At 36.3% G+C, this 15722-nt stretch overlaps 1 protein-coding gene across 1 annotated transcript in view; it reads left to right on the forward strand.

The window, feature by feature from the left end:
* Window positions 1–15722, forward strand: part of LOC124272586 (piezo-type mechanosensitive ion channel component 2-like) — a 133857-nt gene that overhangs the window by 50714 nt on the left and 67421 nt on the right. Inside the window, 1 exon segment of the mRNA XM_046707791.1 lies at window positions 9956–10115. Coding sequence (XP_046563747.1) covers window positions 9956–10115 — 160 coding nt within the window.

Raw genomic sequence — 15722 nt, forward strand, 5'->3', positions numbered from 1 at the left:
AACTGCCTATACATCTTGGACACTTACTGAGTTGACTGGACATTGATCTATGAGTTGTATTGTTAATTGCTGACTTCATCTTGGAGTTCTGATTCTTTTCATTGCCAAAAGCTGTGACCATGGTTTTTCACTTCTATGCACTGTGAGAAGGCGATGCAGAGTTAGGCTTCAGATGTTGTGGCTTTGTCGGCTAAACGGTTGAGTAACTTTCAAGTGCAAACATGTCAATGCCCAGTGTCATTAAGTCATAAAAATATGAACGGTAGAACGGATTTTTCTAGCTTTGGTTAAAGTACTGCTTTTATTGACTGATGGACAATTTTTGTTGTTTAGGTTCAGGTTTCCAGCAAGTAGAGCATTACGAATTGAATAAATGTATTGTTCTTGGGACTGGTACACAATCAATATCATATTACAGCTAATCTCTGAACATGAAATTAGTAATGAACAATATGTCCTCAATAATTACTTGTTATTGATTATTCATGGCCGTGGTATGGTATCAATAACATCTGGGAATGAATGAGTGCATTCTCATAAGCATTGTCTCTGGAACTAGACTTTGGTTAATGCTGAGTCCGTTTTTGGTAATGGTGACAATCCATTTTCTAAGTCATATGGGCAGTAAACCAGCTGCAATGCCACAGGGGCAGATAACTCTGTCCGTTCACCAGGGGTTCATCCTTAATTACTTGTGGATGTCAGTCTGTGTCACTGATTGTCCCCAGGGCATATTACTAATGCAGTATCCAAGATATGATATTTTAATATCATTTTAGTGCCTTTGTTAGTCGTGTGATGAGCTGTAGCACCATTGTCAGAAATACTTTATAGTTATTCATGCTGTGAATTCATAGGCAACACTATGACAGATAGTATTGGATAATTATTTTTCATGAATGATTAATGTGAAAAGTCTTTGTTCTTAACTCATGAGCAAAATGTATTGCTTTCTCTGATACATTATCAAAATAGTCTGCAAAACCCATTTTAATAACATTGGTTATTAAAGCAAACAGCAGTACCAATCCAGTTTGAACTTTTTATGTTGTGTTAAAGGTGCATGTAATGTAGTGTATTAGATGTGTAAGTGGCTTACTGTTGTTCTGACACTGTGGAGATGCCTGTCTCCAGTACATGCTATTGAAACAAGACTCTATGTCAATATTGTTATGCTGTAAAGGATCGGTGAGGTAGGCGCGTAATTCAAACGTTCACCTGTCAGGCCCAAAAAACTGTATGATCAGAAAACAACCCCAGTGATGACACAACAATGTCTTGTGTTCGTGTTGTTTAAACAGTTGTACTCAAGAACATACATGATCTGTTTGTATTTTAGGTACAAATACAAAGCTCCTTCTGTTTGTATGTGTACTAATGGGACTTGCAAAAAGCAGTATTCAACCTTGCCCTTCCACTTCTCGCAGGGTATTCCTAGTTTCTGTTTCCATGGTATTCCTAGTTCCTGTTTCCATGATTTTCCTAGTTCTTGTTACTATGGTATTCCTAGTTCCTGTTTCCATGATTTTCCTAGTTCTTGTTACTATGGTATTCCTAGTTCCTGTTTCCATGGTTTTCCTAGTTCTTGTTACTATGGTATTCCTAGTTCCTGTTTCCATGATTTTCCTAGTTCTTGTTACTATGGTATTCCTAGTTCCTGTTTCCATTGTTTTTTCTAGTTCTTGTTGCCATGCTATTCCTAGTTCCTGTTTCCATGGTATTCCTAGTTCATGTTTCCATGGTATTCTTTGTTCTTGTTGCCATGATTTTCATTGATCATATTTCCATGGTATTGCAAGTTTCTGTTTAAATAGTATTGCTAGTTTCTGTGGTATAGCTATTCTGAACATGGAAAGACTGCAGGGAATAATGTCACTCTTTCACTCACTCACTCACTCACTCACTCACTCACTCACCCATGTTGTTTTCAACATATGTTTTTTTATTCAACCATATTTGACTATAGAAGCTTTCTGTTCTCTTGAACCCTCTGCAGATAAAAGCTGAAATTTATACTTATTGATATAGAATGAGTAGTTGAGAGAACTCTCTGACCTGAGGAATCTGACCAGCTGTTGCCTTCAGGCAGGTGTGGAGGATGCTAATCTATTCATGCCTTCGTCACCAGCTGTGATAAAAACCCAGCAGTCAAATATTGCTTTTAAAGGATCAGGCGGGGTGATCAATACTCAAGAAAAAGTACAGCGATGTTTTTTAAGGATTTACTTTGTATGATCAACAATATTCAATTGGGATTGAAACCTGTGACATCAAATCAATATGTGATTTTTTTATATATCACTAACAATTTATTATTCTGGATTTTGACAAAGAGAGTTGATATTGAAGCCTGTGACGCTTATTGACTTATCTTCCTGTTACAGCTGTGTAACAATTTTGAATTTAAATCTTTATTGTTGTTGTTTTGAAGTGAGTCTTTGGGATTACTGTTGTGAGCGAGTGAGCAGACGTGACAACTTCAATTGAGAGTGTCTTTAGGGAATTTTCTGGCTGATTTCAAATTCATTGCTTGCTTGCTGTCAGGAGACTTAATTTATGCAAATTTTGCCAGTCATTTCAATAATACATTAAATCTGATCAGAAATGTGGTTGTGCACTTTAAAGTTTGGAATTATTAGCCGTCTGGGGTTTCCTGTGGCTTTCACATGTGAATTGAACATTCAGACATTGCTTCATACTCAGAGATGTTAACAGAACTTTCATTTAGATGTTGATTGTGCTACACTGAGAAGTGAAAAACAGAGCAAAGATTTCCTTGTTGAAATATCAATAATTCAACATGTTGATTGTTTCACGTGTACATGCTTGTATTTGGAGCCAGATACATACATACTCAATAATGACACAGATTAGATGGTGAGCAAATGAAGGACTTATTTTTGTGTATAGAAAACTGTTTTTTATTACCTGAATGTATAGGTGTTCAGTTTGAGTAGTTCGATGATCAGTGAAGTTGCTGTTCCCATCTTACTTTTGTCTATCACGGGATGGTGGGGTAGCCTAGTGGTTAAAGCAGTTGTGGGTTTGTGTGTCTGGCATACCAATGGGTTTGTCTGTCTCGCTCTATGTCTGTAAGGACTTATTTTTGTGTATTGAAAACTGTTTCTTTTTATGACCTGAATGTATAGGTCTTCAGTTTGAGTAGTTCGATGATCAAACACCCCTCGCCAGTCTACTGCTGTTGGCCGACTCCCCTCCCGTGTGGTGTTCCGCTAGAGTGGTGGAGAGGTGTGGGACGTAGTCCGCCATCTCCAAGAAGCATTCTGCTTCCCCAGACATCCCATCGTCGCAGCAGAAGACTAGAGGGTTTTTCTACTACATCTCAACAACCGAGACCGTTCCCATCGAAGTTTGGGCCTGTATGATGATCAGCCGGTCATCATACCGGATGTACATCAAAGATTGACCGATGTCGGCTCAGATCAGCATGCAGCCTGATGTACCAACGAGATATGCGATGATCGCCCTGAGGGTCCCATCATTACCAACACTCAACGCAGACGTCGCGACACCCAGGGCAGCGTCGACCTCTGAGGGAAAATCAACGAAGTCTACTAGGACTTTCTCAACCGAGATTGTTCCAGCCGATGACCTGACCTCTACGATGATCAGCTGATCATCATCCCCGCACGCATTTGCCACAAGAAATCGACCGGTGACAGCTACAACGACATCAGCAGAGATCACCATGCAGCCTGATGCCTCTACACTGATGTCGGACGATTTTCCGTGGACCCTCCATTAACACCGCGAGATAAAGCACCGACGAAATTCGCCGCAGACCATCCCAGAAGACATGATGCGACAAATTATGAACATCATGGAGGACCACTATATCTCGCGCGTAGCAGGGTCCGAAAGTTTCGCTGAAGGCTCCAACGTGACAGCACCCCAGAGGCACCCCCGTCCAACGTAGCAGCCAGGACGATGTCACCTTCGGCGAAGGAAGTCACGGACCACCTTTGACGGCGGACCTAGATGTACAGCCTTCGCTGGCGCGGAAAGAACCTAGATGTACAGCCTTCAGCGAAGGGACTTAAGGCAGGATAGATCATCACCTTATGGCGCGTTTCATCCCTAGATGTGGACTCGACCATCAGACATCACGGAAGCCTTCGCGAAGGTCATATCGCCGCTCTCCGGACCGACGCAGAGGAAGCTTCGAAGGCATGCGCCAAGGACACCTGAATCCAGATCATCATCATCTAGAAGGACATCGAGGGACTATATTAAGAGCTTCAGCGAAACTATCAACGCCCCTCATTAAGTTCGGTGAAGATCAACCCATAGACAAGTTGATCATCGATATCAAGTATAAGAACTACAATCGTGATATTGGTTCTGTTGAATCCATGACGAGACGATGTTCGCTGGCCTCAAATAGATCTAGAACGATCAATTAGACACTTATCACCAGACTTCATCACACCCACTTCTGAATATGATAAGATGATCCATGCGGCCTATTTTAGGCAAGCGCCGATCCCACATCCTGTTAAACACAGAGGCTGTTCACGGCAAGCCATCATATATATATTTATATATATATATATATACTAATCGGGCTTTTTGACTTCGACACCTTCGCGATGGTCGAAGGCTAAAGTAACTCCAAGTCTACTTCACCCAGAAGATCTAGAAGGATACTTCTCGAGAACTTCGCGAAGTCTCCGGCGCTCACCGAGGAAGTCTCCTCCAAGGTTTCCATATACTCAGCCACTGCGTCATATATAGCTACTCGTCAGTCCGTTCAAGACATCGCATAAGTTGATTATCAACTGTATGCCAGATGCCGCCTATAAGCCTCCACGCGAAGATAATTGCTCAGGCTATTTACAACACAGAACGCCGCTGTATTATTAGTCAACGACATTTCATAGATCTTCACAGAAATCAACTATTCCGTATAAATTGCTAATATACAATCCCGGACTACTCGATACGATTATCTACATGCGTGACCATTACGCGATATCTGCAGACAATTCAATATCGAAATTGAACAGCAGCCTTGTTACAGCCAGTATAACTCTTAATCGGGCAAAGTTTCTGAGAAGAAATATGTACAACAAGTTCAGCGTTAATTCTACAATTATGACGATACATTCATGTATACAGTCTACAAGCTCACAACTTGCAAGTTGTTTATACCCTTATATATAAGGAAGTCGGAATTATATTCAAAACTGAAATTACTTTCACGACAACCAGGAAAATAACCTACCCAGCATAAAATTACAGAGCGAGATATTTCACGGCGGAGGTTTTCGCGCTGATTACCATTAACCTCGGAAACACGGGTCACTCGGATAACTTCGAAGCTACGGCGAAGACCGACGCTTATGCTAATATCAACGACGACAAGAATTTATTCAAGGTGGGTTTTTTCCCGCTACACCGTGACATCACAGCTGGTATTATACAGAATCAAAATGCCTTGTTCTGATTGGACCATGAGGGACAACGACCTACACAGAGGTCGATCTCAATTCACAGTTCAAGACTTACGCCACAAGTGACAACTATATATCAGTGAACGAGCAAGCCTCATTACAGTCCAGTTAACCTGAACATTCATGATTAGACTGCCTTTCTTCAGTTAGAGACCTCCCCTGTCAAGTTAAGACGAGGGATCGCAGTCAGGCGATTTTACATAAAGTTCAACGAGAACAGACACACCTGGTTGTGCACCTACATCGCCAAGGACTTCGCGAGCCAATTACCTAGACGAAGATACAAGTGGATCTAAATCCACAGCGCTTCAGACTACAGCTGAATTTCATCAAGCTTAATTAACACAACTAGATGGTTAGTAAACCTACTAAACTTCTGTTTGGAGAATAAAACGGAAATTTCACTTCAACCTGGGGATATGAATATAGTGTTCCAACACCTCACAAGTGAGGTTTATGAACACGCTTGATGACATACTTGGACCCCATGATAATGCATGATTCTATCAAGTTGGCCAGCAAGAGCACTGTAAATTTATCTCCACCAAACCAAACAGGAGGAAAAATGCAACAGATTATTTCCTCTATCATCAACTTACGCAGAGTGAAGTCTCATGTACTATATCTCCATTTGGATCAGAACTGTCATACTACGCGGCATATGCGGATGGACCTATTCCGACCCTCCATGAGCTTAATACTCATGATATTATAGCTTAACTTCTACAATTGTTCTACACAAATGTGATTAAAATAATGGAGGGTTATTTCTGAACCGATATGGTGGTTGCAAACCATTATCTGAGAGATATCACCACCGAGGACGCCTCAGGTATACACCAATTCGATCCCATGGTCCTCGTGACAACAGCTGACAGTTCTCGAGAAGATAAGTCAATCTAACAGATTTTACTTATCTTATAACAATACTAAATAGCTTCATGCTATGTATAATTTACTTAAGTTCCTTTTATCATCACAGTACTATGATTATTACATCATACAATATATAAGTTAACAACTCTACAGAGTTTGTTATTATATATATTTACCTTAAGTTATTCATATCTTAAGAGTAATACTATGGTTACATGATAAATGCATTAGCTAACAAACTCTACAGAGTTTTTAATATTTTATACATAGCTTAAGTTAATTAAGCTAACAAACTCTACGGAGTTTTACTATTATATAGGTAACTTAAGCTAATTATACCTTAAGCATAGTACTATACTCATATTATTAAAATATATTGGCTAACAAACTCTAAGGAGTTTTGCTATTATATAGGTAGCTTAAGCTTATTCATATCTTAAGCTTAGTACTATGTTTATATCATATAAGTAGATTAGCTAACAAACTCTAAAGAGTTTTTGCTATAAGTATCATCATATTTCTAAGCAATATGGTTATATTATAACATGTATTAGCTAACAAACTCTACAGAGTTTTAGCTATTATATATGTAACTTAAGCTTATTCATATCTTAAGCTTAGTACTATGTTTATATCATATAGGTATATTAGCTATCAAAACTCTAAAAGAGGGTTTTGCTATTATATATTTCTGCTTAAGTTTCATCATATTTTAAGCTTTATGGTTACATTATAACATGTATTAGCTAACAAACTCTACGGAGTTCTTGCTATTATATATGTAGCTTAAGTTTTCCTTCATAAGCTCAATACTAGGTTTATATCATAGCTAACAAACTCTAAAGGGTTGTTTTCAAGCATTATACAATTAGCTTAAGTTTCATCATATCTTAAGCAGTATGTTTACATTATAAAGCAGATAGCTAACAAAACTCGACGGAGTTTTGTTATTATATATATATAGCTTAAGTTTCATCATAACTTAAGCTCAGTACTATGTTTTTAACATAAAAGTATATTAGTTAATAAACTCTAAGGAGTTTATTTTGCTATATACTTTTAGCTTAAGTCTAATCTTATCTTAAGCTTAGTACTATGGTTACACTATAAACATATTAGCTAATAAACTCTACAGAGTTTTTATTATTATATATGTAGCTTAAGTTAATAATATCTTAAGCACAATACTATACTCATATTGTAAAATATATTAGCTAACAAACTCTACGGAGTTTTGCTATTATATATGTAGCTTAAGTTCATTATATCTTAAGCACACTACTATACTCATATTGTAAAATATATTAGCTAACAAACTCTACGGAGTTTTGCTATTATATATGTAGCTTAAGTTAATTATATCTTAAGCACACTACTATACTCATATTGTAAAATATATTAGCTAACAAAACCCTACAGAGTTTTGCTATATATATGTAGCTTAAGTTAATTATATCTTAAGCTCAGTACTATACTAATATTATAAATATATATTAGCTAACAAACTCTACAGAGTTTGGCTATTATATATATGTAGCTTAAGCTAATTATAGCTTAAGCACAGTACTATACTCATATTATAAAAATATATTAGCTAACAAACTCTACAGAGTTTGGCTATTATATATGTAGCTTAAGTTAATTATAGCTTAAGCACAGTACTATACTCATATTATAAAAATATATTAGCTAACAAACTCTACAGAGTTTTTGCTATTATATATGTAGCTAAAGCTTATTCATATCTTAAGCTCAGCATTATATCTATATCATATAAGTATATTAACTAACAAACTCTAAAGAGTTTGCTATTATATAATTAGCTTAAGTTTAATCATATCTTAAGCTTAGTACTATGTTATATCTTAAAGTATTTTAGCTAACAAACTCTAAGGAGTTTATACTAGCATATTAACAAGCTTAAGTCTATTAGTCTTAAGCATTGTATTAATGTTATATATACTTTATCATAATAAGTACATGGTAATAACCTTTTATATGGCAGCTGATAAGTTAGCAGCAGGAATTCATCAGTTCAGTGCCTTTATGAAGTTCCCATAGGGTTATTACAATCATCACAGTTCAAATCACTAATTATTAAAAATCCAAAGTATTAGATATTCCCACCTCCGCTCTGTAGGATGCTACAAGCAAGAAGAGATGAGTCAGGATAAGGAAAAATATGTAATTTTTGGAGTAAAATTGATATTTTATACTTATCCTGACTCATGAGGTCAGCCCTCCCATCCTCCCCAAATAACACTTTGGATTTCCTGTAAATTCAAATGTTGGGCTCAGTATATGAGGAGAGAGTGAGGCACATGGGTAGAGGTGGCGCCCTCGTTCCCGCGCTTGTGGAAAGGAGGTAACTCGTGGTGAATACTAATTAGTGATTTTAAATTGAAGGGAGCTTCAATTAGGGAGATACAAGTGTTCCACTATGTTCGCAAGAAGAAGAAGACAAGCAAAAAGAGCATGAGTCAGGATAAGTATAAAATATCAATTTTACTCCAAAAATTACATCTTTTTATGACCTGAATGTATAGGTCTTCAGTTTGAGTAGTTCGATGATCAAACACCCCGTGTTTGTTTGTCTCACCCTATGTTTGTTTGTCACAAATACAGGTTTGTCTGTCTTACCTTGGGGTTGTCTGTCATACCTATGGGTTTGTCTCTAAACCTGCATTTGTCTGTGCAAGTAGTCAGATAACGTAAGGAGAAAGTCACCTGAAGATTATATCCTCAACTCCAGAATTAGGCAAATGTCATGAATGAGTGAGTGAATGAATGTTGTTTAAAGCTGCTGTCACACCATTTCAAGAAAACTGTTCTGAATGTTATTACCCCCCACCGCGCATTTAGCGCGAAGCGGGGCTATAGTATTAGGCTCCGTCCATCCATCCGTACGTATGTACGTCCGTAAGTATTGGAATATCTTAAGAACCATTGAATAGATTCTTTTCCTATTTGGTACCAAGGTAAGTATTAGGTTCATCACGGTATAAGAAAGGTCCCAGTCAGGTTTGGTGGCTTTAACTTTAACGTTTTACCTTTGTCACCGAGATATCTCAAGAACAGTTCACTGAATTTTCTTCATATTCAACACCAAGCTTTATCTAGGGAAGGCGAAGGGCCCAGTCGATTTTGGTGACCTTCACATTATTTTCAAGGTCACAGTGACACTTTGAAGATTTCAACATATCAAACTGCATGTTAAGATTGTCAGCGAGATATCTCAAGAACGGTTCACTGGATTTTCTTCATAGACTTTCAAGACTTCACTTGAATGTTTTTCAATAAGCAATTTCTTTATTACTATTTTTGCATATTTCATACACTATGACATTCATGTCAAGGTCAAAGTGAGTCTTGAAAATATTTGTGTGTTTGAACAACTAAAGAGCAAGATATCAAGAGAGGTTGACTGGTCATGTTTTTGTTGACATTTAACCTCATCTTAAACTTCGACCTTCACTTTCATTACTTTTTAAGTTTGATTTGATACTTTGCGCCAGAGGATTATGTCACATTTGTGACAATGCTTGTTTTCCTATGATTTCCTTCCATCATCATGGCTCATGACTAATGTTTATGTTCTCTTGCAGACTTCTGGGCCTGACTGGTATAGTTTACAGTGACTGTGCAACATCATGGATGATCCAGTTTCATGACGACATCAAGTGGCCGTATTATGTCAACCCAGGGATTCTCCTGCTTCTGTACTGGGTTCTGGCCTTCGAGACACGACACTACTTCCATGGAACGGTAGGTCAAGGCCATCTTCTGGCAGTGGAACCAATGGACAGTTATTTGATTTCTGGTTGTAATGTCTCTTGTGCTTCTGAGTTAGCGGGCTATACTGATAAAAGCTTTATTTCTATGACAGCACAATGACATTCATAAGTCTATGTTAAAGTATGAGAGTCAAGATCACATTAGCTACTATTGCTTTAAGGCCTTAGAGGGTACATTGTGTGATATGCCCTTCTTGTAAACCATGCAAGGTGTATGTCAGCAAAATGTGTTACAATTTGTAGATACTTACCTGCTTTTAAATTGACTTCTTGTTAATGCATGTTAAATTTTGGAGGGAACTTTTATTTAGAATATGAAGCTGTTGGTCTCATGACACAGTGTTGAAATTATTATGTTGTGATAGATCCAAATTGACAGCAAACTCCCTTGTGTCACTTACATCAGGAGGCCATGATTTATGGAATGGTATCAATCTATCTTTTCCATATTCTGTGTTTTTGTTCTTGAAAGTAAGAGCAATGAAGTGTATGTATACAGAATTATTCACCTACAGGTTACCATGTTTAAAACAATCCAGAATTGTTTGGGAGCACTTGTATATATATATGAATATCTGATCATGTCATGGGAATAACAGGGCAGCACAGATCAGTCTTGTCACAGGAATCTATAAAAATGGTGATTGGATGGCCATAGGAGCATGTAGTGTTGTGTCCCTTAGCTAGCCAACAAATTTCTTTGATAGGCATTTTGGAGGTTGAGGTGATGAAGAATGATGATAATTTTATGGATATACAACTTCTTTTATTCTGTGAAGGCGACATTTCAACATAGATTTTAATCACTTGCTTGACAATGGCATTAAAATCTATGTAGAAACATCGCCTTTCACGGAATAAAGAAGCTGTATATCCATGAAATTATCATCATTCTTTAGCCAACAAATTGTAGATAGTGGTGATGCAAAATTCTGAATAGTCCAAACAGTTTTATTGTAAACAGAGGAAATACAGTTACTAGATTTGACAAGAGGATAAGCTACAAGATACAAGGTTACAATAGTTTTGAGTGCAAGACAATAGGATAAACTGCAAGATACAAGGTTACAATAGTTTTGAGTGCAAGACAAGAGGATAAACTGCAAGACACAAGGTTACAATAGGTTTGAGTGCAAGACAAGAGGATAAACTACAAGATACAAGGTTACAATAGGTTTGAGTGCAAGACAAGAGGATAAACTACAAGATACAAGGTTACAATAGGTTTGAGTGCAAGACAAGAGGATAACCTACAAGATACAAGGTTACAATAGGTTTGAGTGCAAGACAAGAGGATAAACTGCAAGATACAAGGTTACAATAGGTTTGAGTGCAAGACAAGAGGATAAACTGCAAGATACAAGGTTACAATAGGTTTAAATGCAAGACAAGAGGATAAACTGCAAGATACAAGGTTACAATAGGTTTGAGTGCAAGACAAGAGGATAAACTACAAGATACAAGGTTACAATAGGTTTGAGTGCAAGACAAGAGGATAAACTGCATTATCATCTAATGGAGGGTATTATCAGTGCAATAAAGCAATCTGATAAACTTTGTATCCAAATCTGATAACTTGATGCAAATTAGGTCAATCCACGAACTGCTTTCTCAATACTCCATACACGCCATGCGAATCCTAAAACGTTAATATTCATTGATGATGTCGTCTCGAGTTTACATTGTTTGTAAACAAACATGGCTGCCCCCATTCTCAAAATTGGTGATTCTGTAAGAATTGATGACCGAGGTTCTGGAGTCGTTACTGCAGTAATTGACTTTGGAAACATGAAACAGAGTACTTCGTCCAAATTGAACGTACGGATTATGAGGTACGACTGAAAGGCAATCGTCTAAGAAAGGTACCAACCAAGCATTTCGATCTATCGATCACAATAATGACGACGAATCGATTCCATCAGGTATCAGAAACTGATATTGATGAGGTGATTACCCGCAGTGAAAATAGAAACACTGCCAAGAAATCCCTGCCCGATTTTGTTGTTCTTTTTAGATAGAAAGATCTTATTTTAAGCATGAGTTATGTTTGCACTGTATTAGCGACTAGTCACAACTATATGCAGCCGTCATGAACGACCTTCACCTTGGTGTACCGCTAAGTATTCTTACGCAAATGCTTGATTATCTTCATATAAATTCACGTACGATTTGCTTCTATTATTAGAGTAATTTTAAGAATGACATTATATGATAAAGAGATTATTAACCTTCTGTGTTTCCGTATCATTTATATCATATATTAGGAATAATAATTATGTATTATGCTCGCAAAAGGCTCACATAATACAATTTTTATTCCTAATATATGATATTAATGATACGGAAACACACAAGGTTAATAATCTCTATATATACAAGGTCACAATAGGTATGAGTGCAAAACAAGATAATAAACTGCAAGATACAAGGTCACAATAGGTTTGAGTGCACGATAATAGGATAAACTGTATGATAATAGGTTTTATCAATGATATAAGCTCAGCAAACATTTGACTAATGGAAACATGTTCAGAGACCTTTTTGGAGAACATTAAATTTGATTTAGTTTAATTTAATTTTATCCCACCTAAATGGATGTAGAAAAGAATTTCACTATGGTCCTTAGTCCATGTTGGCCTTGGAACAGCAGTGAACATCAACGACATGCATTGCTTTAGACTTGACTTCTATTTCATACACCTGTGGCCTAGGATATGACCTCGCTACACTCATGTGTATCAGTAATCACACAATGTGTCAGTGGTTTGCCTGCTCCAACACTGATAACACTGTGTATCAGACTGTTACAATGCAGCAACTGAGACAGAGCCAACTGCAGTATCATTCAGATGCTCCTTATCTAACCATCAGAGTACTGTGAACAATGGCTACTTGTTAGAAAGTGAGCGTACCTTTCTGATGCTATCAGAGCTGTAATGAAGAGGATGCTATCTTATGTTTTGGCTTACCATGTGCATTTTCTACATCTCCTCTGAAAGAATGAGGTCTGTGAAGTATATAAAAGGTCAATCCCTGCTGAGATCTCCAAATTTATTCACAGAACTCTGTCCAGTTTTACAAATGGCTGCCATTGCAGCCATATTTGAAATATTATCTTTAACCTTAATCCAGATAGTTCCACATATAGCAGTATCAAATGTATGCTGCTTGTGTGTGCTTATGAATAGGTATTTTAAGTGTATTTTAATTTTGACTTTCACCTTCTGTTTCTTCTACATTTGTGCCATATAGAACCCCTTTGAACTTTAGGTTTATGAGACTGAACTTTTGTGTAGGATTCCATAGGGTGTCTGTAAATTTCAGACTTTATTCTGAAACTGGCATTCATCTTTATCCTAATTCTAACCCCATTTTGCTTGTATGTGATGCTGAATTTACAATATTTTTGATAAATTTAGTTGACAGTGCTTTCATTCAAATTACCTCTCAGATGATATTTTCAGACATTGTACTGATGTCGATATATAAAAATACCCTGTTATCAAGACCATTGATCTTTTGGAAGCATATTGCAAACTTTTTATTAAATTTTGATAAGGCATATGGACTGATTGGGTTATCTTTGTAGCTGCTGTGTGTAAATATTGATTTCCGTAGTGATTAGGTATGTATGTGTGCATTCTATATCAGGACCTACTGGGACTTGAGGGGATATTGTGGCTGGCCTCTGCTGAAAATATACATAATAATGATGATTGAAAAGACCTGTTTTTTCCTCAGTGTGTCTGTAACAGACATGAGTGAATTGTTTAGTTTTTATGTTTCTATGAATTGTTCTTTTAAAAATGAGTTTAACAATGCTGTACACCAGACAATAATTTAAACTTGAATTTCCTTCTTAATGACATGGAAATTAGTGTTTTGTATGCTGATGCTTTTTTCTTGAAAAAATGAATTATGTACCTGAATGATTTTTTTGTGTTTTAAAATGAATAATTTCCAAAAGTTGAAACATAATTTGCTGTTTATAGAAACAAGCATTGGCATTTGTGGCTGCCTTTTTCAGTGAAATATGCCTCCCATTTTGTTTGTTGACACAACTTTGCATTAACAATGGAACATTGTCAGAGAGTAGAAAAATGTTTTCTTATAAACTTCTTTTGCTTTCAACAAAGCTTTTATGACTAGTTAATTGTTTTTATAATTCGGCTAATTATTTATACAGGTGGATATAGTGAACAGGGATAAAAATGTTGAACACAAGAAATATTTTGAAAAAAAATAATCACCACAGGTCATAAACCTTGAAATATGTTCTTTTTCAGCATTTAAGATCCTAAACCATTCTAGAGACTCCATCTTTCTCGTAAAATGAGCATTTCTGATAATCAGACAGATTTAATACATTGAGCATTTTAGAGGTGCTTCTTTCATTTATATAAAAAAGTGTATAAGGTGCTTTAATGGTAATGTATATTTAGTACATTCAGCATTTATTAACAGAACAATTAGTTGCTGCTGCTACTGTAATATCATGCCCTAGGGTGATATTGCTGATAACGATTGATGTGACTTTTGCTACCTTTCATTCCATAATGTTAAATACATGTCAGCAGCAATGTTGACATTTGCTTTTGTTCGATCAAATATCTGGAATCGACCTTTAGGGTATTCATAAAGAATTACCAGAGTTGAACAAGGGTTGTTATTGTCCATTTACTGCTGGTTTATACAATGTAATGCTAAATACTATGATTAAGCCTTCACTTAATGATTCATGAGACTATACAGGTCATCACTAGCTTGGCTCCATAATTAGGTTGGTCTTTGTGATTTTGTAATAAATAACATAATGAATATAGTTAGTATGCTATATTCATAATGCTAATGTGTTTGTGGTTTATTTTTGTGTAATTGATTGATAGATCTCATTGTTTTTTTATCTAGAATGGATATTCATTTCCAAGTCTGCTGTTGAAATTTTAATAATATCCCAAATCAGAATTAAAATAAATTTACCATATGTGAAGAAAGTTATTATATAGCTTTGTTTAGAGAACCTGTGTTTCAATAACAACGTAACCAATGAATAGATTTTAATGCATTGTTTTATGTTTTAAACATAGTCTTTAAATAAAATGTCAAATTTCTCTGAATATCAGAAAATGAAAACTTTAAAAAGTTCATTTTTTTGTAAAAATAGCAATTTTGCATGACAGTACACTTACTTCAGAGTCGTCAATAATAGGTACAGGTGCCTGTAATATTGTTTAGTTAGACACACAAAATAATGTTTCTCAGTTTGGTTGTAAATGTAGATACTGGGTCATAAAGCTTTGGAGTTTGTAAGAATTGTATGTCATATGTAGGATGGCAAAATGTTAGCAATGTTATATATACATGTATTTCTATATTTAGAGTCGAGATTATGTGGGGGTTAATGTAAAATTCAAGAATACTTCACTTATATGCAAAAAGCATACACATGTGTTTGGTAACATATACTAGTCCAGCTTTGAATTGGTCTTCAGTAACCCATGCTTGTCGTAAGAGGCGACTAACGACATCAGGTGGTCAGGCTCGCTGACTTGGTTGACACGTGTCATCATATCCCAAT

This window comes from Haliotis rubra, unplaced genomic scaffold (assembly GCF_003918875.1).
Source record: "Haliotis rubra isolate DU_JTF1 unplaced genomic scaffold, ASM391887v1 Scf103, whole genome shotgun sequence".
Lineage (NCBI taxonomy): Eukaryota > Metazoa > Mollusca > Gastropoda > Lepetellida > Haliotidae > Haliotis > Haliotis rubra.